This window comes from Gopherus flavomarginatus, chromosome 15 (assembly GCF_025201925.1).
Source record: "Gopherus flavomarginatus isolate rGopFla2 chromosome 15, rGopFla2.mat.asm, whole genome shotgun sequence".
NCBI classification, from domain to species: Eukaryota; Metazoa; Chordata; order Testudines; family Testudinidae; genus Gopherus; species Gopherus flavomarginatus.
In genome coordinates, this window is record NC_066631.1 from 11,226,319 (window position 1) to 11,251,272 (window position 24,954).

General features: G+C 45.5%; 1 protein-coding gene across 2 annotated transcripts; it reads right to left on the reverse strand.

Moving 5' to 3' along the window:
- SRSF9 (serine and arginine rich splicing factor 9) lies at window positions 1-6,901 on the reverse strand. 2 transcript variants are annotated; one of them, XM_050923664.1, is made up of 5 exons: window positions 6,560-6,901; window positions 3,589-3,758; window positions 1,765-1,937; window positions 772-923; window positions 443-534 (listed from the first exon to the last, which is right to left on the reverse strand). In XM_050923664.1, exons 1-4 carry the CDS (start codon window positions 6,772-6,774, stop codon window positions 786-788), a joined length of 696 nt encoding a protein of 231 aa, XP_050779621.1. In that variant the 5' UTR covers window positions 6,775-6,901; the 3' UTR covers window positions 443-534; window positions 772-785. The 2 variants fall into 2 exon arrangements, with proteins under 2 accessions (XP_050779620.1, XP_050779621.1); XM_050923663.1 differs by lacking the exon at window positions 772-923 and having other exon boundaries at window positions 1-534; window positions 6,560-6,890.
- Window positions 6,902-24,954: the final 18,053 nt, after the last annotated feature.

The following is a 24,954-nucleotide window of genomic DNA, read 5'->3' on the forward strand; positions in this document are numbered from 1 at the left end:
TTATGAGTTACTAAAACATTTAAATATATTTCTACACAACAGGCTGAGTCATACAGTCACTCCATTGCTTTTTATCACCGTCCTGCAGACAAGCCACCAATAGTTACTGTGCTAATTCTCAAGCTTATTTTTCCTCAGTTAGGAGGGAAAAAAGTACACTTGACATTTTCCAAACCAAAAACAAAACTGAACTGCAGAGGTTCAAAATATTTCATTACCAACAACATTTCCCTAGTAAAAACTGTAAGTCGTTAAAAAAAAGATTTTTATTTAATAAAAGGGAAAAACAAAGAGCTCCTACGAAAGACTATATCCATCAGTCTTGGAATGTAACTTCCGAGCAAAAAAGAGGCTCAGTTCACATTTTTAAAAAGTCCCTGTTGGATGCAATCAGTATGGCCTGAAGGGGGATGAGTAGCGTGGTGATCCCCTGCTTTGGTATGGAGAATCACGACCCCTTGAACCAGAACGGGACCGCGAGTAGCCATAGCTGGTACTTCTTTCGGGACAGACTCTGATATAGGAAGTTTCACCCTGAAATTTAAACAAAGAAGAAAACCCAAACATTTACATTGCATCCTGATTAACAGTCCTCCACTAATATGAATAACACCAAATGGACCAAAGCATAAATAACCAAAGACTGGAGTTTCCACAAAGAGGGCAGTATAAATCCATCTGCTGCTGCTTGGGTCAAACTCTGCGCTGGCACTTGATGCCTCGAAGAGGTTCTTTACAAAACAGTATTGTGCATGTACTAGTGAGAAATACCTTGCTAGCCATCATCATCTGCAAGGGCAGAGGCTCAGCAGCCAGAAGAGGACCATGGACAAGTGCCTCCCACATCCAACCACAAAGGAAGAGGCTGTGGCAACCAGTACAGCCAGAGGGTGAAGGTCCCAATGGTCTGACTCCATCCTTAACTGCTGGAGGGAAATAGTTATAGATACTAGTACAGTCCTTCAGCACAGTAAGGAAAGGCCGAACTCTCAGGTCACGATCATGTATCAGCATCTCAAGTTCTGTAAGGAAATCTCCACAGCAAGCACACTCAGCCTTCAGCTGAGAGGATGGTTGGAGCAGAACAGCTCAGACACTGGAAGGCGGTTGCAATGAAGTAGCACAGCTCCAAGAATGTAAAAGCGGTGGTTTACTGGCTCAGACACCAGGAGACCACCAGAAGAAGAATCTCCATGCTGGAGCATGGGAAAAACAGCTATAGAAACCAACATAGCTGTTCACCAGCTTGTTCTTTGGGAGAGTACTGTAGTTTGCTGACAAAGCCCCCAGCTGGCAGAGGCAGCATGAATTGGCTTAGTTGAAAGGAGAAGGCTGTGAGCCACTGTGGCCAAAGGGAAAATGCCACAACAAGCTAGCTTACCCTGTAGAAGTCAGAGGCAAGCAGTCCAAATTCTTGGCTTCCAGGTAATGAAGGGTGCAGCCAACAGTACAGCTCTCAGCTATGACAAATGGGCTTGTCTGAGCCCCGCCCCTTCCAAATGTTATATTTTTAAAACATTCAGTATTAGTTACTTCACGCACTGAGCCAAGACCCTAACATGCCAAGCCACAGTGGGGTATGTGTCACAAAAGGTAGGAAGGATCCTTTATATTATTGTAACAGGTCACTATTAACCACCAACTCCAACGTTATCACTAGGTTCTGTTCTTATGCCTCCTGAGACCAGCGTGACAAGGAAAAAAAGTGTATGCTCCTCCGTGACTGTGCACACACATGCTCTTCCCCTGAAGGCATGAACCCACCTCATGAGAGCGGAATTTGGTGTCATCCAGTTTACGCAATGCGTAGTCCATATCTTCCTTGCGGAGAAACTCAACTACACCCATTCCATCTTTCTGTACATCTGCATAACAAACATCACCAGCTTCACGCATATGATCCTTCAGGTCCTGCCAGCTGCCTGATGGAGGAAGCCCTGAGCATGGAGAACACAAAACATAACACACCATATAAACAAAAAGGCCATCTACTCAGGCTGTCCCAGGGATGCTGACCCTGCCAGGCCAAGGGCTCCATCACTTCAATGTGCTTTGTGATTTTTCCATAGGATCAGAACTGCAATAAGAATGGAGGGATCCAAAAAATAGCACTAAGTTCCATTCCAGAAAACCAGCAGCTGAGCCCTCCGTGGAAGGTACAAAATGCGGGCCTCCTGTCAGTAAGATAGTCCCTGGGTCTCTCTGGAATTCAACGTGCTGAGATTTCAGAGGAATCTGCTATTTGTACTGTTGCAAAGTAATTCAGAACCACCCCTCAAACCCTGTACGTCTGTAATGAAGATTTTGCTCTCAAAGCAGGACTTTTTTTTTCCTTAAGGTTCCTCAAGCTCAGCTCCCCATCCAAGATTGGCTTGTCCCATTCATATCAGTTGTATTAATTTGGGTCCTGAGATTCCAGCAGTTCATCCTCTGGTAGTGAGCAAAATCACATGCGTTTAGCTGGTAATTATCAGCATGTTTACCTAAAGGAAGGCAAAGGGTTGAGTTTCCCTGCCCCACAGCATGTTGGAGACTCTAATGTACTGCTGGTCCTGGCAATTTTCAAGAAGGCTTCACAATACCCTTTACCAATGCAGGTTTTCGTGATCATGTCAAAAAAATCAGATGATTTTCAGTTATTCTCCCCCAGCCCTCCCAGGCTCCTGAAGAGGAGATGTACTCCTGGTTTCAATGGATAGCGTTCAGATCCTGCTGCAATGCTGATGATATTTTATTGCTACAGTAGAGTGGCTTCCTTACAGGGAACGTTTTATTTTTTTAGTCATAAAGTCACAGGAGCATACAGAGAAATGGCGATGTGGGTATTTTAAGGTGATGCATGGAGATAAACATGTTTTTGGGAGACATACAAGTATGTTTTTTTATGGACTGTCCCAAGCATCCGCTGTCAGGGAGTAATGAATCTCCTCCTGGGATTTCATATGCATTGCAGAGCTTCCAAACATACTTTCATTTCACTCCCATAAAGGGCCCCCTCTACCCCTATTTCCTAATGTCAACTCACTACTTGAATGGCCTTTTCAGTTTGTTTCTTTGGTTTTTTGTATGAAGTCCCACCTCAGGAATCCACTGGTTGATTGAGGGGGCTCCCTTCCATGGTGCCTTAGTCATTCTTTCTCATAGTGAGTAGATCATGTGGAGCTACTGAGGTACAGACCACACTTTTTTTTTTTTAATTAACAAAATGTCAACACCTATCAGAGCATATTACATCATAGGAGATCTCTAACAAATCCTTTCTAATTATGATGAAATGTTAGGTACCATTCCATCTAGTGCCCAACTGTTTTCAGAATCCATGGCTGAGTTCACATCTGGCCCCTAAGAAGACATTTCTGCTCACCATTGATCAAGATGTGCTCCAAAAAGCAACAAGACTCCTCCTCGAGTCAAACTGGAAAGGGAACTGCACCGGGATACTCCTTTACAGGAAGAGGTTTCAGGTTACAGGAGAAACCTGAAACTATTTCAGTGATATGAAAAGCTCCTTTTTCGCGAGACACGGACACAATGCAATGAGGCACAGCATTAGGATGAGACCTAGCCAAATTGAAGTGTGTAACATACCTGAAACAAGGACTCGAAATTCAGAACGTCGTGACGGAGGGCCATTCCTCCCACGCAGCCCCCCACCAAAACCTCCACCCCGACCTCGGGAGGATCTGGGGAACTCAACACGCAGTCGGCATTGACCATAATCATAACCATTTCTCCCATAAACTGCATCTTCTGCATCTCTGCAAACAAATAACATGAATCAGTGATTAATGATGGTCAGTGATTCCCAACATCTCAGTGGGCCATCAAGCATGTTAGAAATATTGCAGTTTTAAAGTAACTGCAAATATATTTGAGGATATTTTGGACTGAATCTGAAATGGATTCATCAGTCAACAGTGTATCACATCTGTAAATTGTTAAACGCTTTTTCCAAGCTCTTACGTTCCTGTGCACCATCTATTTTAGGTTACAGCCATGTCCACTGTAAAGAACACAGGAGAGTCACATTATCTATCTTGCATTCACTGACAGGTTCTGCCTATCCACTATGCTTAGAAGCAGAGGCCATTTTCTCATTCTGACTGAATTCTGATCTGCATGGAACAAAGCTCTTTCATAATCTGACAGGCAGTAAGGGCGAATACTTAATCTTCACTAATAAGCCACTTATTAGAAACTGCCTCATTATGGTGTTTTGACTTGCATAATTATATACAAGGGATATTTGTTTTCCTGAGAGCGTTCTGATGTTGTATTAAAGCCTAGACCTAATCTCACTTTCCATCCCACCAAGTCTATGCTAACGCATGCAGAAGGGCATGAACTAAAAACTAAAGCTTGAAAGTAGTTACAAAGTTATATACAACCACAGAATAACTGTTCAATTAAACATAAATCTTTTCAAAATTCAGTCCTCGCAAGCTGAACTTTACAAGTGTGCAAACTCTCTTTAAAATTAATTTCAAAAAGCATTGTGGAAGGTAGAAATAGCACTGGAAGATCATAAGTGAGAACACAGTGCATTAACAGAGCATCCCAATCCTGAGAAGTTTAGCATCTATTGTTATTAGTTGCCACTTGTATTACCATAGGCCTAGGAGCTCTAGTCATGGACCAGGACCTCATCCTCGTCACCCTTATCAAGGTGTGGTTCTCTCTTTACAGTGTCACAAGGGATGGGAGAGAGGGCTATTTATATGTTTGTTTGTTTTTAAAAAGGCAGGAGGGACTACAGATTTAAACTCCTGTGAACCATCAACAAAATATCTCTAAACAAAACACTCTACCCAATAACCTAGGTGAAGAACATCCCTTCCTCTTAGATTGCCTGAGTGTTGCATGGGCTTACTTTAGAAGTGTGGTTCCCAAACTGGGTCTGATCCACCAGTGGTTCTTAACACACTGGCTCATGGTCCATGGAGAAATGGGTGGTCACATAGTTCTGACTCTTATGCCACTCCCACCCCCAAAAATGTTAATCTACATTAAAGGAGCCAAAAAAAACCACCCCACATTGTTTTCTCAGTTAAATGTTTTCTTCTCCCTGAAAATAAGTATTGTAACTGACAAAGGGATTTTGCTTTCCTTGTGATGGGCAATCAGTGATGTAGTGTCTCTGCTAAGCCAAAAATGGTGTCTCCGTAATGTCTGAGGATGCATCTACAATATGTCCATAAACCCTGATTCAAAAATAATGAATGCAGACATGTTATTCGCTTCCATGGATGATATTTTAAACACAATATTAGGAAATTCAGAGGCATTTCACCAGTAATAACTGTACCAAGCCACAGTATGCTCATATTAGAGACAAAACCATATACCTGCATGGTACATAGGGGTGGAGGTGAATAGTTACAATTGCTGCAGGAAAGCATCTGTTTTGAGTTTCTGAGTTGTGCTTAAGTATCAACTAGAATGATTTTTTTTTTTTAAGTGTAGAGAAGAAGATAACACCTTTATGTTTATAGTCAGATGAACAGAAATTCAGAGTCTGGGACTAGGTGTACATTACAAATTGTAACTGCTGGTACTAAAACCTTGTGAAAACATTCCCCAGGCTTGCCAAAGCCCCTTTGATGCTACCTGAAAAAGGTAAGATATGGAGAATTCAGAAGACAGTTAGTTACTTAGACCACTGCAATCAGCTTAACTCATTAAAGAGGACAATAATGAGCATGTATTCCTCCCTCATATTTGTCCATTATTTATTAGCTGTGTTATGCAAAGCAGTAACTGTGGACTACAGTCATACTGGGTTTAAAGTTTAAACTCAATCCATCTGTGCTCTCTCACACACAAAAATTTACATAGCCAAAGTGAATCAGTTCATTTCTCCTGCAAGCTCAAACCTTGGTGCCTGTAATATTACAATTGCTCCCATGCAGACAAAATTGTGACATTATACACTGCTTAGAAGTGGAAAATCTACACATTTTAATTAATACAAAGGGGAAACTAAACGACTTGGGAAGTATCAGAACAGACTGATAGGGCCGTTTCTGGGTGTTCTTTTAAGAGATGATGTAACGGTGTCACTTAGGCAGAGTTCCGTCAGCTCAGAGGGGGGACAGCAGGTCCCCATTCACAGATTTGCTGTGCGCGTCACTGTCACTTATTCCTAGGGAAGATTGCTGGGGGGGAAGTGGGCGAGTCCCTTGATACAGACGGAAGATGTCCGGGAGTGGGGGGCACACCAGGCGCGGAGTGATGCGTGGGGGCAGGAAGGGTGCATAAGGAATCGGGGGAGGAGGGCTTTGCCCGTTAGGAGAGAACAGGCCGGTAGGCTCCTTCTCCGGGGGAGGGACGTCCGGCCAGCCGGGGCCGAGGGTGGGGACGTGCAGCAGGTCCTCCCTGGGGACCGGGGGTGCGCGCCCGGGCTCTGGTGCAGAGGAGTTTCCCGTCGAGGGGCCGGGGCGGGAAGCGGATGTAACTGCCCGGGCGGGCCGTCTCCAGGGCTCCGTGACCTGGGGGAGGGATTCCACCCGCCTCAGGCCGGGCTGACTCTCCCGGGGGCCCGCTCCCCCGTCCCGCTCACCGCGGGTCCTCGAAGCGCACGAAGGCGAAGGGCACTAGGCCGCGCTTGCTCTTGAGCTCGATGTCGCGGATGCGGCCGTACTTGTAGAAAAGCTCCTCCAGGTCCTTCTCCCGCACGTCCGCCGGCAGGTTCCCCACGTAGATCCGCCCGTCCCCCGCGCCGCCCCGACCCGAGCCCCCGGGCCCGAAGCCCATCTCCCGGTCCCAGCCAGACATCCTCGCCTCGCTGCGCCGCGCGTGCACACACCGGCTAGGAACCAGCGCGCCGGGCCGCACACCCCGTCCCTACCTCCTGACGGAGGGCACTAAACAACCCGCTTAAAGGGGAGGATGCGCAAGCAACCGCACACAGCTTTCGTTACGCATGCGTTGTGCTCTGCGCCCCAGCACTGCGCATGCTCGCAGTACCCCCAGGGGCGTGGCTCTTACGCCTATCTGACTGCGATTGCGCAAATTTCCCGTTCAAGCGGACAGAGACGCTCGCCGTGAGGGCGCAGGCGCGAGTTTCAGTCACCCTGGGCTGTGATAGTTGTAGGCCTTTCTCGTGCACACGTGCAACCTTCTCTTTTCATTTCATTTCCCTTTTTGCTTAAAGTGACAGAAGCAATTAAAAGCTTAAATGTTTGTGATTTTCCCAATACCATGTAACAAAAGTATTTTCTCTGCCCTCCCCTGCTGTTCTATGAAAGACAAAAAAGGGAAAGACTACAGGGAAACTGACTCAACACAAAATACTGACAAACAAATTAAGGGAGCAAACAAACAAAAATTGAAATATACTTTTTCCATAATCCCAGGCCCTCATCCTGCATTTATGTGTTTATCACATTTTACAGTAGAACCTCAGAATTAGGAACACCAGAGTTATGAACTAACCAGTCAACCGCACACCTTATTTGGAACCGGAAGTACACAATCAGACAACAGCAGAGAGGGTGAAAAAGCCAGTACAGTACAGTATTGTGTTAAATGTAAACTACTACAAACACAAAGGGAAAGCAATATTTTTCTTCTGCATAGTAAAATTTCAAAACTATTAAGTCAATGTTCAGTTGTAAACTTTTTAAATAACAACCATAATGCCCTGTTCAGAGTTACGAACATTTCCGAGTTACCAACAACCTTCATTCCCAAGGTGTTAGTAACTCTAAGGTTCTACTGTATGTATGTAAATCCTATTGCAGATCAGATCATTGGTCCATCTAGACTAGTACCCTGTCTCCAGCAGTAGCCAGTACCATATGCTTTAGAGAAGCAAGGTGCAAGAAACCTTAGTATAGTTAGTTATTAAATAACATTTGCAAAAGGAACGTTTCTTCCTAATCCCACCACATAGAGGCTGGTTTCTGTCCTAAAAAAATTAGAGTTTACATCCATTCCAAACTTTTTTAATAAAATCCTATGATTGTGACTCTGGATATTCTCATTATCTATATAAACGTCCTATCTTTTTTCTTTTTTAATCCGGTCGAGGTCTTTTGTATTATGTGAAAACAAATATTTCCCTTTTTCAGTTTAAAATATGTTACCTTTCAATTTTAACAACTATCAGACAGAAAAGTTATTTTAAAACTATTAGTTTTGCAAAAATTGTAATTCATAGTTTGAGATAGTCTGCACTACTGAATTCTTTTCCAGTTCCCAGCTCTATTGCATATTCAGGGCTTATCTACACTTGAAAGGCTGCAGCAGAGTGAAGACATTACATACGCTCATGGGAGGGCTTCTCCAGTCAGCATAGGTAATCCACCTCCCTGGAAGGGATATGCATGCCATCTGTTGCTCCACCGCTGTTTGGGAAATCCCATTACTGCAAATCTATCCACTATGTCCTGCACATTACTGAGAGTCACAATCCAGGCAATTAATGGCCCTGCACATTTGCATTGCAACGTCCCTCACAGTGGGTTTCCTGACTCCAGATTTATTCCTGACGGACAGGCAGAAATCTGACTTTGTAAGTTTCCACAGTGTGATCGCCACTTGCTTCTCCACTGTCAGTGCAGCTCTCATGTTGGTGTCCCTGCACTGGAAAGCTGAGGCAAGCTCAGCCACAGATTGAAGAATGTGTCTTTGCACATCTGAAAGTTCTGCAGACACTGCTCATCATCCCAAACCTGCATTATGATGCAATCTCACCAGCCAAGGCTTATTTCTTAGTCCCAGAAGCGGTGTTCCACCATCTGCAACTGTTCCGTGAACACCACCAACAACCTTGAATTGTTTCTTGCTATGTCTACAGTAATCTGTCTTCCAAGGCATCATCTAGTTCCCCACTCATTTGGTTCTTCTTGTGGCTCCGCAAATACTTCAGGATTGTGCGCCCTGTGCTTCCAATGCTCATGACAACAGCGCTAAGCTGTGCAGACTCCATGCTTCTGTCACATATGGGGGACAGCAAGGAGGGACACATAGGTTTATGAGATGTTTTTTAAAAAGCATGAAAATTATGGGCTACAGATAACATTATGGGATGGAGACAGTTGCAAACTGGGAAATTGACCTCATACTCCCAGTCACTCCTGTGCAACTCATTCTGTGGCCCTACCATGCATTGCTAAAACTTCCAAAAGACAGTTTTCTGGACGGTGGTGAGCTGCACCATTGGTGCTGACTCCGTGGGTGCTCTGGGGTTGGAACACCCACAGGGAAAAATTGGTGGGTGCTCTGCACCCACCGGCAGCTCCCCGCCCCCCCGCCCAGTTCACTTCTGCCTCTGCTCTGCCTTCGCCTCCTCCCCTGAGTGCACTGCATGTCTGCTTTTTCCCCCTAGCTCCCAGGGCTTGTGCCACAAAACAGCTGTTTCGCGTGGCTGGGAGGGAGCAGGGAGGAGGGGGAACGCAGCACACTCAGGGAAGAGTCAGGGTGGGGATTTGGGAAAGAGCTCCAATAGGGGCACGGAGGTGGTGGAGTTGGGGCAGGGACTTTGGGGAAGGGATTGGAATGGGGGTGGGAAAAGGGTGGAGTCGGGGTCACAATACCTTCTTCACTCTATTTACTCAACTTCATTGTATTGTCATGGATTGGGTTAAACCCTCATTTAAACTGATGAGCATGATCTGCCCCTCCCATCAGACTAAAGGAGGGAGCAGTTAAATTCCCCTTTGTTTAGTAATAAAAATAGACACCCGCACCCCACCCCACCCCCACAGACCTCCATGGCAAGGCTGAGCAGAATCTTCGCCATGTAGGCTGAGGGGTTTTCTGGGGATTCAGAGAACGATATAGCAAACACAGGAGAAGCTAGGGCATTGATTGGTGGAGCTGTGTGTGTCTGTGTTTTTGAGAGAAGTAACAGAAAACACCAGAGAGCAAGGGCAAAAAAGCCAAGCATACATAGTCAGACCAAGACTGGGATCATAGCCCTGAGAAAAGCAAAGAGACAGAGATTTTAGACTAACTGGTGCTGACTGGAAAAGGGGTTGGAACCGTGAGCAGACACTGTCTCTTGCTTGATTCCTGCTGTTTGTAGATAAACTGGAATGCATCAAAGAAATACCTGACTCCATCACCAATGTTTCCTCCTATCTAGAAGAACCCACAAGACCCTGAATTTTTGGCTAACTGGATGGGTTAAAAAGGGTAGTAGAGGTAGGGTACCTTCTCATTCTCCGGAACAGATTTGCAAAAATATTCAGAAGCCACAACTGGGACCAGAGCTTCATAAAAGCTCAGTTCCCATATTTGGAGTGGTGGCAAAATTTTCAAAAGTGCTCAGCAGCACACAGCAGCTCCTGTTAAAATGACTAACACGGCTGCTACTCTGAAACCTGTTAAAATTTTGATACCTCATCTAGGAGTCTAAATGGGAAATGTTGAGTGCTAATCTCTTGAAAATCTGACTCTTAAAGTGTTTAGAATACTAGTGATAAGTAGAGTATAAGAACCTAGACAGATAGATAAGTGTAGTTCTAATCTGTACAAAAACTATGTAAAATGCTACCGTCTTTCTCCACAGATCTCAACCTTCTGTATGTTCAGAGTCATATCTACTTCTTTTAGTGACAAAAATGTTTTTTTACTACTTTTTTACTCTTGTTAAGCTCATCAGAGCAAACACAGTGTTTGCTGGTGGAATGACTAAGCGGAAGAAAAACATGGTTACAGTAAGCAAGGTCTTTTTTTCAGTGGCGAGCGCTCACAACAAAAAAGCAAAATACGCTTGTTGGCTTGCTACTTAAAGATTATGGGTCATATTCTCAGCTGACATATATTGACATAGTTATACAGAAGTCAGTGGAACTACACTGATTTTAACCAAATCTCCTCAAATTGTGCAGAAAAGTTGTCGGCTCACAACATTTTCCTAGAAGTTGTAATGTGTATGTCCTGGATTTCCTACAAATTCTCAGAAGGGATCATTAAATTCTATGTAATAATTCTTCGCTATTATAATATCCTAATGATTAATACCAACAATAGATTATATTAATAACTGCTGGAATACTGTGTCTAGTTCTGGTGCCAATAATTCAAGAAGCATGTTGATAAATTGGAGAGGGTTCAGAAAAGAGTAATGAGAATGATTAACAATTAGAAAACATGCCTTATAGTGACAGACTCAAGGAGCTCAATTTATTTAATGTAACAAAGAGAAAGCTCTTTGTTTAATAAAGAGGTGTCTTTATTACAATCTATAAGTAACTACCTAGGGAACAATTATTTAACAATGGGCTCTTCAATCTAGCAGAGAAAGATATGACAATTCAACAGCTGGAAGCTGAAGCTAGAAAAATTCAGACTGGAAATAAGGCATAAATTTTTAATGGTGAGAGTAATTAATCACTGGAACAATTTACCAAGGATTCTCCATCACTGACAATTTTTAATTCAAAATTGGATTTTGTTTAAAGATATGTTCTATTAATTATTTTGCAGAAGTTTTATGGACTTTGATAAACAGGAGGTCAGACTAGGCCAGGGTTTCTCAATACATGGGTAAGAACTCAGGACACAAAATTGGATTGCCAGAATGTTTCAAAGGGTCATGTGGCAGTTAGCTCCTATCTCATGGGGCTGGCTGGGCTTGCTTTCCTGATCCAGACACTGCAAGCTTTGGGGTATCACCACCACTCAAGTTTGGCCCAGTTGTCATGATGATGGGAGTCCAAGGTAGGCCAAATTTGAGTGAGTGGCACTGCAACCCCATGAGCCAGGTGACAACTCCACTCACGCAAATTTGGTCCAGTCAGGGGTGTGGCTGGCAATGCAATCCCAGAGGTTGCAACCCCCAGAGTGGAGAGCCAAGGCCAGCCCACAGGAGCTGCAAGAGCCATCACTGTGGGGGGAGTGCCAGACATGACCCAAACCAGGTCTGTCCTTACCCATATGCAAACTACGCAGCTGTGCAGGGCACCAGGAAATTTAGGGCACCAAATCTCCTTGTGCCATACACAGCTGTATGCTGCTCCAGCGGCCAGCCGATCCTCCGGCCGGCTGAGCCAGCCAGGAAAGCTGCCCCTGCACCTCCTCTACTCCTTCCCCAAAGCCCCCACCCCTGCCCCACCTTTTCCCACCCCTGCTCTACCTCAGCCCTGCCCCCACTCCACCCTTTCCCCAACACCCCCACCCCTGCTCCGCTCCAGCCCCACCCCCATTCCACCCCTTCCCCTGAGCTACATCCCAGGGGATTGCAGTCACCAGGCAGCAGGAAGTGCAGTCACCTGGCCTCAGCCTGCTCCACTCTGCCGGCTCCCAGCTGCACTGCCAGTGAGTACTGGGGGGTGGTTCCCCCCTGCCCCTCAAGTCCCAAGGCTGGGAGCCAAGGGAACAGAGAGGAGTGGTCTGGGGTCGGGTCACTCCACTTCCTGCCACCCCGAGAGTGTGGGGTTGAACCTGCCCTGCAATCACCAGGTGGCAGGAAGTGGAGCGACCTGGCCCCAACCTGCTCCACTCTGCAGGCTCATGCTGAGGGGCTGTCATAAACAGATAGTTAAGAGTTAATGCCTCTTTTACCTGTAAAGGGTTAAGAAGCTCAGTAAACCTGACCAGAGGACCAATAGGGGGACGAGATACTTTCAAATCTTGGTGGAGGGAAGTCTTTGTTTGAGCTCTTTGTTTTGGGTGTTGTTCGCTCTTGGGACTAAGAGGGACCAGACGTTAATCCAGGCTCTCCAAATCTTCCTAAACCAGTCTCTCATGTTTCAAAATTGTAAGTAACAGCCAGGCAAGGCGAATTAGTTTTATTTTTGTTTTCTCAACTTGTAAATGTCCTTTTTTACTGAGAGGATTTTACCTCTGTTTGCTGTAACTTTGAACCTAAGGCTAGAGGGTGTTCCTCTGGGCTACACGAATTTGATTACCCTGTAAATTATTTTCCATCCTGATTTTACAGAGATGATTTTTATCATTCTTCTTTAATTAAAAGCTTTCTTTTTAAGAACTTGATTGATTTTTCCTTGTTTTAAGATCCAAGGGGATTGGATCTGGACTCACCAGGGACTGGTGGGGGAAAGGAGGGGGGATGGTTAATTTCTCCTTGTTTTAAGATCCAAGGGGTTTGGATCTGTGTTCACCAGGGAATTGGTGAAGCCTCTCAAGGCTGCTCAGGGAGGGGAAGGTTTTGCGGGGGACAAGAAGTGCTCCTGACACTGAAATTTCTGGATAGTGGCAGAGTTACCAGATCTAAGCTAATAATTAAGCTTAGAAGTGTCCATGCAGGTCCCCACATTTGTACCCTAAAGTTCAGAGTAGGGAAGGAACCTTGACAGGGGCGGTTTCCACTCTGCCCCCCAAGCCTGCTTCTGCCCCCCTGCAGAGGCCTGGGGATGCCCCCCCCTGCTGTGGAGGCTTGGGGACCATGCAGGGAGCTGAGTAGGGCACCAAAATGTCTAGAGATGGCCCTGACCCAATCTCCCAGGGGGGCAGAATCTGACTGAAACCAATCCAGGGCCTCCACCCACAGACTATTTGTGGGTTGTGACAGGCCATAAACATACAAATGGGTCCTGAGGCCAAAAAGGTTGAGAACCACTGGACTAGATCACCATGGTCCCTTCTGACCATAGAATCTATGAATAGTAGCACCACAAGGATCCAGCACAGATCAGGCCCCATTGTGCGTGGCACAGGACATACATATAGCAAAAATCAGCCTTTGTCCCAAAGATCTTACAATTTAAATCAATTCCATGTATGGTTTGAATCCCATGACACCTCACTACACAATCTTCTTTTATGCCACCTACCTTACTCTAGCTATCATATTCGCCTTTCCCTGCAGCTCTCTACTGAGGGTGAGGTATACTTTGATGTTCTTGATTAACAAGCAATGCTTTCATGTTTTGTTTAAAGCCCTTGTATCTCCTATACATTGGTGTTTCCTGCAGTCATCATCAAAGCCTTTTTTTCCAGCTCACCATTGTTTAAGGAATGCTTAGAAATTTGTTGCAGCCAGCAAGTACAACCTCTCCCTGTCACCACTTATTTATGGGCATTTCTAAAGATAGCAGTATGTGCTGATCAAACTGCAGGATGCTTAATGGTTTATTTCTACAATTCCCGCATTCTGTCTACTGTTGGAAGAGGCACTGACTACACTGCAGATGCCACACCTCCCGATGCACACCCCAAGGCTATCCGTAGCAAAGGGAGGTTCTTCCTGGTAGGTACAGAACCCCTGCTTGCTGTGAGAGCCCAGAACTAGGGGATGTGGCCAGTCATCCCCTATGCTTGTCTATTCCCCACTGCTTCAATATCCCTAGGTCATGGCAACTCAGAGCTGCCCTAACTGGCACTGGGGGCCAAAGCAATCTCCAGCAGCCCAAGAATTGTGATGATACATTGAGGAATTCATGCCATGGTTCAAAATTGATCAAGAGCAGATAGGACCCAGACAAGATCCTCACTGACTTACAACCCTCCCATGTTGCACTATCTCCCTGGATGGGGCAATAGTGAATAGAGAGAGAGTCAGTTCCTGTTTCAATGGTTTTGTTGTGGGTCAGGGAAGCATATTTTGCTTTTTAAAGTTACAAGCAAAAAAAATCTTTCTTGACCCTTTAACTGTTCCATTACATCACATTGTTTGTTAGGCAGAATTCCTTAGTTGACCTTATGATTTGCAGAGCCCCAAGCTGCTAGTGGAAGTGAAGGGAGATCAAGCTGTAAGTTGCTTTTGAGAGACTCTAAAGTAACCTCTGCAATCCTTTTCCTTTTTCTATCATGAGAATAGCCATGCTTTGCTGAGGTTACCTTCACCCTACAGCTCACAAGAGCATGGAGTTGTAAGCAGTTGTGTTGCTTATGGGTGACACTGAGCCTATATCTGGATTTGATCAGCATGAACAAATATTTGTATTTCAGAGTGAGGTGGATGAACACTCTTGAAACTCTTTATGTAGTTTTTAATTTCTGCAGAGAACTTCCCATCAAACAACTTTTCGAAGGGCTCTCTCACATGCTGCCCCTTATGCTAGTTGCTATTTTGGTCAGACACAGGGGAGCCAGGGTAGGGAAGGGCTCAGATCTGGGAACAAAGAGATTCCTAACCATGGGACTCTCACCAGCAACACTAGCTGTTGTTGGGGGCTTAAGCAGAGAGTGGAACAAGGTAACACAGAAAGCCTTGGGCCTGGCAGAGATACTTCCTTCATGTTGCAACAGCAAAGATGGGACTAGACATGTGCCTAGAGATCAGACAGGAAGGAGAAGCCCTTATGCAGCTTTGAATGAACTCCCACTACAAATAGGTGAACTTCAGGCCTGTGCCAGATAAGCTTCCAAATGTGCAGAGGTTTATCTGGAACCTTATCCTATCCTGACTACATGAACACGTGTGCAAAGAGGTATAAAATGCTACCAAATCAGAATTTTCCACTCATCCCAGTGATAACATTTTATATCCACTTTGCACTCACTGGGACAAATCCATCCCTAGTGTAGCTCCATAGTACTCCAGGTGTGAATCTGGCACAATGTGCGCAAAGTGGGTGTAGAAAGCTACAAATACTGTGAATGGAGAATCAGGCCCACTGAATCTGCAAATATGGGCTGGAAAACTCTGACTCCCAGCACTTCTGATTCCAAGAAGAAAGACACTGTTAAATCTTGTGATGTATCTGTTGTAAACTGATAACATTCCAACCAGCAATCATTGCCTGTGTTCAGTTCAGTAGCTCTTTCCCAAATGCACATGTATCAGCCAATTCAAAAGATAACAAATGTAACAATGGTTGAATCTCACTAATCTGCACTTTGCTGAATTGCCAAAAAAAAAAAACTGTCCATTTTTCTCCACCTCTCAGAAAAGGTTTAAATGCAGAGTGTCATGAGCTGCCACATTACTAAGATTTAATTTGTTTTACAAACCACACAACAGAACATTTACTAGAGCATTATGATGTACATAATTAAAACCAAACTGCCATTGTCAAAATAAAGTAACTAAGCACATTTTGTGATATATCATCCTTTATTATTATTTATGTACGTACCTGTTAATTCACAACATTCAGTAATTTTCAGTTAATTTCTCTGCCATTAGTGTGAATTAACCATGTTCTAATCTGCAGCTGACCTGCTGAATGGATTACCTGAATAAAAATAACTTTGAAAAATTAACCCCTTCTCCCACTTCTGTGCTGCTATAGTGTTTCAGTGTAGACATTACCTATGCTGATGGGAGAGGTTCTCCTGTCGCTGTAGTTAATTCATCTCCCCAAGAGTGGGATAGCAAAGTCAATGAAAGACTTCTTCCATCAACCTAGTGCTGTCCACATTGGGGTTAGACCGACTTAACTATGCCTCTTGGGGGCTATGATTTTTCACACCCCTGAGCAATGCAGTTAAGCTGACAATTTTCTAGTGTAGACCAAGCCTTAGATTTCCAAGGCGGGGCCTGGTCTACACTAGAAAATTAAGTCATCTTAACGACTTTACTCAGGGGTATGAAAAATTCACCCCCCTGAGCAGCATAGTTAAGCCAACCTAACCCCCTGTGCATCAGCACTAGGTTGTCAGATTCTAGCCAGGAGAAGGATGGCTGTAGGTGGGAAACAGCAGCAGCAGTGCAGCCTCTCCTACCCCATGGCGGGCTATGCTCCCGGCCTGTACCTGCTGCTGCAGAGGCTGCTGCCACGCTGGACTCGGGCCGCCTAGCTCCCCCCGAGTGGCACCCGGTTTCTGCTGCTCTCAGCTGGCAGGTGCAGGCCCCAGCCGAGCCCAACCCCTTGTGTCTCCTCTGCGGTGGCGCCCCCTGTCCGCTTCCTCTCAAGTGGCTGCAGTGGCAGCAGCCAGGGAGCTTGAGAGGAGGAGTGGCCCCCGGGCAAGCGGGGGAGACTCTGAGGTGAAGAGGCTACTGGGGCGGACCAAGCACTGAAGACTGACAGGTACCTGCCTCTGCCCCATCCCGGCACCGCCTCCCCCCAGCCCACTGAATATTACCTGTCCCACCAGCCTCAGCGCCCTGCCCCATACTGTCAGCCACCCCAAGCTCACTGTGACACCAGCACCCTTTGGCAAAGGGTGCCCTGATCTTCACAAACAGCTGTCACCGCAGGCCTGACAAACTCACTGCACCCCACATGTGTCTTACAGGGCACTTACCCACAAAGAGGAACGTGGAAGGGATCTACACAAGGCTAGTAACTTGTCAAGATTGAGAACCTTTGTGAGATGTGTGCATGGGTAATATTGAAGGAATAATGGATTTACCTTAAAAGTCTGCTTTATAGGCTTGCAGTAGAAATTAGTTACCAGGGGATAATGGCCCTTTGGGTCAAGGAGGATTAGTTACCAGGGGATAATGGCCCTTTGGGTCAAGGAGGATTTGTCACCTTGTCTAACCTGGCTGGTGATGCAATGGAAGACTCAATTGTTTAGCTTTGCACTTTGACTTTGACTTTGAATGGGACACCATCAGAGGCAATGGCAAACAATTTAAACCCCTTAAAGGTCAAAAAGAAACATTACAGAGTCCTTACCCGTTCTGACAGGCTGTTTATAATGCTAAGTTTACTAGTTTTCGGAAGTTGTAGGGGGAGGGAGGGGAGGAGGGGGAGGGCAAGGTGGAAATTTCACCTAGGGCACAAAATATCCTTGCAGCGGCCCTGTCTCCTAAAGACCATCAAGTTCAGAACAATTGAAGCTTTCATAAAGACTTTACTGGGCATACATATTTCTACACAATAACACTGTGTACAATCAGTTGATTCAACTGGTTATTCTTTGGGATTCAGATCCACTGTTCTCTGCTGAGGGTGTCTGGAGCCTGATTGTCACAAGCAGCAATAATTTAAAAAAATCAAGATATAACAAATGGAAACATGTGAAAGCTGATGGTAAGGACAACAAATTAACAGTTAGGAAATGCAGACAATTAATAAGACAGACTAGAGGTGTAAATGAAAAACCATTGACCACTAGGATTAAGGACAATAAGAATAAATTATTTAAGCATATCAGGAACAAATTAAATCCTAATAACGCCATATATCCAACAGCATATAGATAAGCATGGTAAAAGTAAAAAGCAGCAAAGAGTCCTGTGGCGCCTTACAGACTAACAGACGTATTGGTAGATGTAGTCTACAAGGTGCCACAGGACTCTTGGTCGCTTTTTACAGATCCAGACTAACACGGCTACCCCTCTGATACATGGTAAAAGTGTCAATTATGATACAGAAAAGCCATGAGTATTCAATAAATATTTCTGTTCTCTATTTAGAAAAGAGCAAGATGATGTATTAATATCTTCTAATGTTAAATATTTTCTATTCTATCAGAAAATAGGGAGGATGTTAAACAGCATCTATTACAGTTAAATATTTTATGTCTGCTTGACCAGATAACTTGCACCCAAGAGTATTAAAAGAATTGACCAAGGAGCATTCTGAAACACTGTTGTTGATTTTTAACAAATCTTGAGACACTGAAGTTCCAAAGGACTAGAAAAAAAGCTAAAGTAATCTCAGTATTTAAAAAGCGTTAACACATTCACCCAGGTAATAGGCTGACATCAATCCCAGGCAAAATCATGGAAAGGCTGATTTGGGAGCCAATCAGTAAAGAATTAAAGGACATAGAATTTTTATTTAAAATAGTCCTCTGTCAAACAAACCTGTTATAATTTTAATGTAGATTACAAATTTGGTTGATAAAGATAACTGCTCACATAATAGACTTCTGTAAGGCCTCTGACTTAGTTCTGTATGACATTCTAATACAAAAAAATAGCACTATACAAAATCAAGGTAGCCCATATTAAAAGGGTTAAAATTGATTAATATGAAAATTGCAAAAAAGCAATTGTAAATTAAGAATTGTAATCCAGTGTGAGTATTTCTAAGTGGGGTCCTGCAGTAATTTGTTCTATGCCCAAAGATATTAAATGTCTTTATCAATAATTTAAAAGAATACATAAAATAATTCCTGGTGAAAGTTAAGGATAACACACAAATTGGTGCAGTGGTAAATAATGATAGAGACAGGTCACTTATATAGGTTGATTTAAATTTCTTGGCAAGGTGAGCTCATTTGAACAATATGCATTTTAATAAAATCTAATGCAAGATCATACATCTAGGAACAAAAAATGGAGGTCACAATTGCAAAATGGAGAACTGTCTCCTAGACTGCAGTGACAATGGAAAGGGCTTAGGAGTCATGGTAGATAACCAGCTGAACATGAGCTCCCAGTGTGATGCTGTGGCTCAGAGGGCGAATGGTACCTTTGGATGTATAATCAAGAGAAGATCAAATATGACTCAGGCCTTGGCTACACTTGCGTGTTATAGCGCAATAAAGCTGTCAAGAGCACTCTACCTCACTCCCCGTTCACACTGGCAAGGCACGTAGAGCGCTCTGACTCCGCGGCTGGAGCACTCCTGGTTCTCCACCTCCCCAAGAGGAATAACGCCTGTTGCGCTCTTGCTGGAGCACCATGGCGCCAACGTGGACACCTAACGCGCTCTGATTGGCCTCCGGAAGTGTCCTACAATGCCTGTTCTAGCCACTCTGGTCATCACTTTTGAACTCTGCTGCCCTGTCCTCAGGTGACCAAGCGTCAGTCCCGCCACTTAAATTCCCTGAGAATTTTGAAAATCCCCTTCCTGTTTGCTCAGCCAGGTGTGGAGTGCTATCAGCGCATCCTTCCAGGTGGCCATGCCTCCATGCGCCAGGTGATTTCCAGCATGGAGCAATGGCGAGGTCAGAGGTGAAAGTAACTTAAAGGACTTGCCGGTACTCCAGAATCCTGCAGAGGGGGAGGGGCCTCAACCGGCAGAGGAGTGGCCTCTATCGGAAGAGGTGGGGCCTTTAAAACCCAGGGCTTTTAAATCAGGATTTAAAGGGCTCAGGGATTCAGCTGAAGCTAGGAGGTGGGCCCTTTAAATCACCCCCATAGCTACCAGCTGCAGAGGCGGCTGGGAGCCCTGGGGTTTGGGCAGGGGTGAAAGTAATTTACATTTCTTACCCATATGGTCCAGTCGCAAGCAACCCACCGCTCCTACATACTTCATGGACTCCTCCCATTGCATGACATAGATAGAGAAAATAAAACTACAATTACTACTACCAGTACTGTCTGTAATAAAACTTTACTATTGGAATAATCTTGAAAAAGTGAAAACTCATTGTCACATTTTTCTCTGTGTCTTCCCTCCTCCTCCAGCCAGGCTGCAGACACTAGGCTCCATGCTTTCCCCCTGCCTGGCACTGAGCAGCAGCTGCAGGGGCTTCCCTCTAGCTTGCAGCAGGGAGCAGGGAGACTGGCTGAGGGAGGGAGAAGCCCGCCTCCTGCATAAGAACAGTTTAAACTCAGCTGTTCCCTGTGCAGTTCAGTATCATTTCAAAGAGGATCTGCAAGCAGTTTGGACATCACAACCATGATCCTCTGCTGGGGGAGAGAATGGGATAGATTTGAACTTGGAAATGGTTCCTGATTTTGATTGCGTTTTTTTGTGCATAGGAGATCTCCTCATCCCGGGGGCAGAAAAGAACTGCCCCTGCCATGGTCACACACACACCCTTCCCACCCACCAACAACAACTGGGAGTGAAATTAACAAGGATGCCAGAAACAGCTTCTAACCCTGGTGGCTGAACTGTGCAGGGAACAGCTGAGTTTAAACTGTTCTTATGCAGGCAGCAGCAGCGGGCATCTCAGCCAGTGTCCCTACTGCAAGCTAGAGCCTAGAGGAGAACCCCTGTTATGGGGGGAGGGGGAGGAATGCAGAGCCTTGTCTGCAGCTTGGCTGGAGGAGGGGGAGGGAGGAGATGAAAAACCAATGTGACAGTGAGTTTTCCCCTTCCACCTGCTTTTATTAGCTCTGGATTTAAGCTGTGCAGCCAAATGCTTGTATTTATTGTGTGTATTAGTATTGGAGACAAGATCCCCTCATCCTGGGGGCAGAAAAGGACTGCCCCTGCCATGGTCAAACACACCCTTCCCCCTCCCCGCAGCTACTGTGAGTGAAATTAACAAGGATGTCAGAAAACCTCCTAACCTCGAGGGCTGACCACTCAGGGAACAGCTGAGTTTAAACTATTCTTATGCAGGGGGCAGGCTTCTCCCTCCCTCAACCAGTCTCCTTTTCTTACCGGTCCTCCGTACTGGCCTACTTTTGCCTCTGGGTGAGGTGCTGGACCTCATCAGTGTTTGTTGGGAGGAATCTGTGCAACCCCAGCTGCGCTCCAGATGTAGGAATTACGATACCTTAGGGCACATATCAAGGGCCATGATGGACAGGGGCCATGATCGGGATGCGGTGCAGTGTCGGGCTAAAGTAAAGGAGCTGTGGAATGCCTAACACAAAGCCTGCAAGGCTAATAGCCACTCCGGTGCTGCCCCTGCAACCTGCAAATTCTATAAAGAGCTGGATGCAATACTTGGGAGTGATCCCACCTTCACTGCAACGACCATCATGGATACTTCCGAGCCCAGCACAGCAAGGGGGGGAGGAGGAGGAGGAAAGCACGAGCAATGATGCTGAGGTTGCGAGAAGACACCCTGGAATCCCCAGATGCATGCAGCCAGGAGCTATTCTCGAGACAGAAGGAAGGCAACCAGTTGTGGCATCCAGTGCTTGGGGAAGAACAAACAACAGAGGAGGTTCCTGGTAAGTGACTTTCTTTTCAGGAAGGAAGTTTTTAGGTACAGGCTCTTTGGGTGAGGATGGGGGACCACTGCTGCACACAGGCAAGCTGCGTATGGGCCAGGGCAGAAGCTGCACTGTAGGAGAAAACCCTCCCTTGCTTCCCTGGTCACCCTCAGCAGTGAGATATCTTCCAGGATGAACTCCTGTGGAGAATGTTGGGACACTGTTCAGTGTAGGTGCTCCCTGCAGCTGTTGGCTCTCCCCAAGGCACAGAAACCCAGAGGACAGTACAGCCATGAAACAATCAGTTCCCATGGACCCTGTGCTTACTCACCATTTTTGGGGCTCACGTGGGTTATGTGCACTCACTTTGGGACAGGCAAAGTATATTTTTTGTGATTGCCCTCCTTAAGTACAGGGGAATCATTGCTCTATATGGTGTGTACAATGCTGCCTCTGTTAAGTGTTGCATTTTCCCTGTATAGGTGCAACCTTGAGAGCTCAGTTGTCATTCTTATCACTGTCCAACAGATTGAGAAGACTCAGGAAGAGGCCGCGTACAAGCAAAGAAGACTGTCAATTTGGATCTTAAGCAGCAACTCAACTGCCAAACAAGACGTGCTGGCGAGACTCGTCAGCATGTTCCGCAGCAGTTTGGGCTTCATTCCCACAGACTGAAAGGGAAGACAAAGCATGCTCTGCACAGAAACCGTTGAAAGATGGTGCCAAATGTAGACAGAAACACAGGGATTGCTGGGATGTGAAGCGATGCATCATAGGGCATTGGGACAGGATCTAGAATGCCCCACACCCCATGCCTCCTTCCCACAAGCCACAGCACCAGAATGGGAAGAGGTGCTCTGTGGGATAGCTGCCCATAATGCACCGCTCCAAATATCACTTCAAGTGCTGCGAATGTGGCCATGCCAGTGCGCTTGCAGCTGTCAGTGTGGACAGACTAGCGCACTTTCCCTGGTGCGCTCTCTGAAGGCTGGTTTAACTCAAAGCGCTCTACATCAGCAAGTATAGCCATGGCCTTGGGAGATAGTATTATATCTGTACACAGCTTCAGTGAGACCATTACTGGAATACTGAGTCCAAGTCTGGTGCCCACATGTAAAAAAAAAAGTGTTGAAAAATTGTGAAGGGTAGGGAAAAGAGCTGCAAATATTTGAGGTCTGGAAACACACCTTATAGTGATTGGCTTCCATTTTTGTTTACCAAAGAGAAGGTTAAAAGGTGACCTGGTCACAAGCTACAAATACTGACTTGGGGAAAATATTTCTGATAGTAGATGGCTCTTTATCACAAAAATGCATGAGATTAAATGGTTGGAAGATGAAATTAGACAAACTGAGATTAGAAATAAAGTGCAGATAGGTAGCACTGAGGGTAATTAACCATTGGAACAACTTACTGAGGGATATGATGGATTCTCCATAGCTTGAAGTCTTTACCTCAGGACTGGATCTCTTTCTAAAAAGATATGCTATAGTTCAAACAGATGTTATGGTCTTGATGCAGAGATTACTGGATGATTTTCTTTGGCCTATATTATGTCCTAGGTCAAACTAATCATAATGCCTCTTTCTGCTCTTATCGCCTGCATTTGTTTCAAGCTGCAGTCACGCTGTTTTCATATGTTCTAAGTGAACTCGACTGACAGGTATTAGAAATTAATATCTGATCCTTGGTCTTCCATTGTATCTCCAAGGGCAACTTAATACATATGTGGTATGCTAATGAATTCATACCAATCCAGATATGCCAACTGTACATGAATCTTACCCAGGTTCCTGTTCCAAGAAATAAATTAATTGGCTCATATCCAGTGGGTAACAATAAAAAGTGAGTTGAGAAACTGAGTCACACATTGTTTTTCTTAACAATATTACAGAAATTCCTCACATTCGGTTCTGAGTATTTTCTCATTCTTTAAGCTCCCAGAGGGATTTCAGCAGATGCCACTAACCACCTTCAGATCAGAGAATGAGGTAAAGCTTAAAAGCGTTCCGTGGTCTATGCTTGTCTACTACCTACTGAGCTTCATTCCTGCTGCAAATTCAGTTCTTATTCTCTAGTGACTTCTGGAGGAAGATAACTGGTCCCTGAACACTGTTGGGTCTGTCCAAAAGAGATAGATCTGATTCCCCCCACAACTGCACAAGATGATGAAGTCCTTGCAGCATCTGTTTCCATTCCCGCTCTTTGTATATCTTGTCTACTTAAGAGCAGCAAAGAGTCCTGTGGCACCTTATAGACTTACAGAGACGTTTCGGAGCATGAGCTATCGTGGATGAATACCCACTTCGTCAGATGCATGTAGTGGAAAACTCCAGGGGCAGGTATATATATGCAGGCAAGCTAGAGATAATGAGGTAGTTCAATCAGGGAGGATGAGGCCCTGTTCTAGCAGTTGAGGTGTGAAAACCAAGGGAGGAGAAACTGGTTCTGTAATTGGCAAGCCATTCACAGTCTTTGTTTAATCCTGAGCTGATGGTGTCAAATTTGCAGATGAACTGAAGCTCAGCAGTTTCTCTCTGAAGGGGACTTCGGGACCAGACTTCAGAGAGAAACTGCTGAGCCTGCATATATATACCTGCCCCTGGAGTTTCCACTACATGCATCTGACGAAGTGGGTATTCACCCACGAAAGCTCATGCTCCAAAACGTCTCTGTTAGTCTATACAGATCCAGACTAACATGGCTACCCCTCTGATACTTGTCTACTTAGTCTCTAAGCTCTTTGGGCCAGGGACTCCTCTTTCTCACTTTGCGTGTGCACTACTTCAGATGGGGTCTCTAGGTGCTCCTAAATATAAATACCACTCTTGATCAGTGGCACCTTTTCTCCAAGGAAGGGGCCACAACCCTGGATCCTGGGGAGATGGACCGCCACATGCCAGTCTCTGGAGGAGGCTTCTGTATTCCCGGGCCCCTGTATCCCTGCGGAGATTTGAGCCTAGGCCTCTCCATGCCTCTGAGAACGGGGTGGGGGGGAATCCTGTCCTCAGCAACCCCCCGTCAATGACAGCCGCCCTCATCGCTGCTCCTGGGTGGGATCCCCCATCCCTTTTATCGGATGAGACGTTACGGGAGGGATCCTTGAACCCGGGTGGTTCCGCAGGCTCCTCACTCTCGAGAGCAGGCCTCGAGCTTAGGCCGGAGGACCACGCATCCTGTCGCTATGGGAACAGACGCCAGCGCGATGCATGCCGGGCTGAAACAAAACGCAAAAGAAAGACGCAGCGGTAAGCGGTAGCTTTCGGCCAATGACGTGCGCCTGAGATTGTTGCATAGGCCAATGATTGGTGCACGCGGGCGAGTCTTAGTCAGAGGGGCGTGGCTAAAAGCATTAGGCT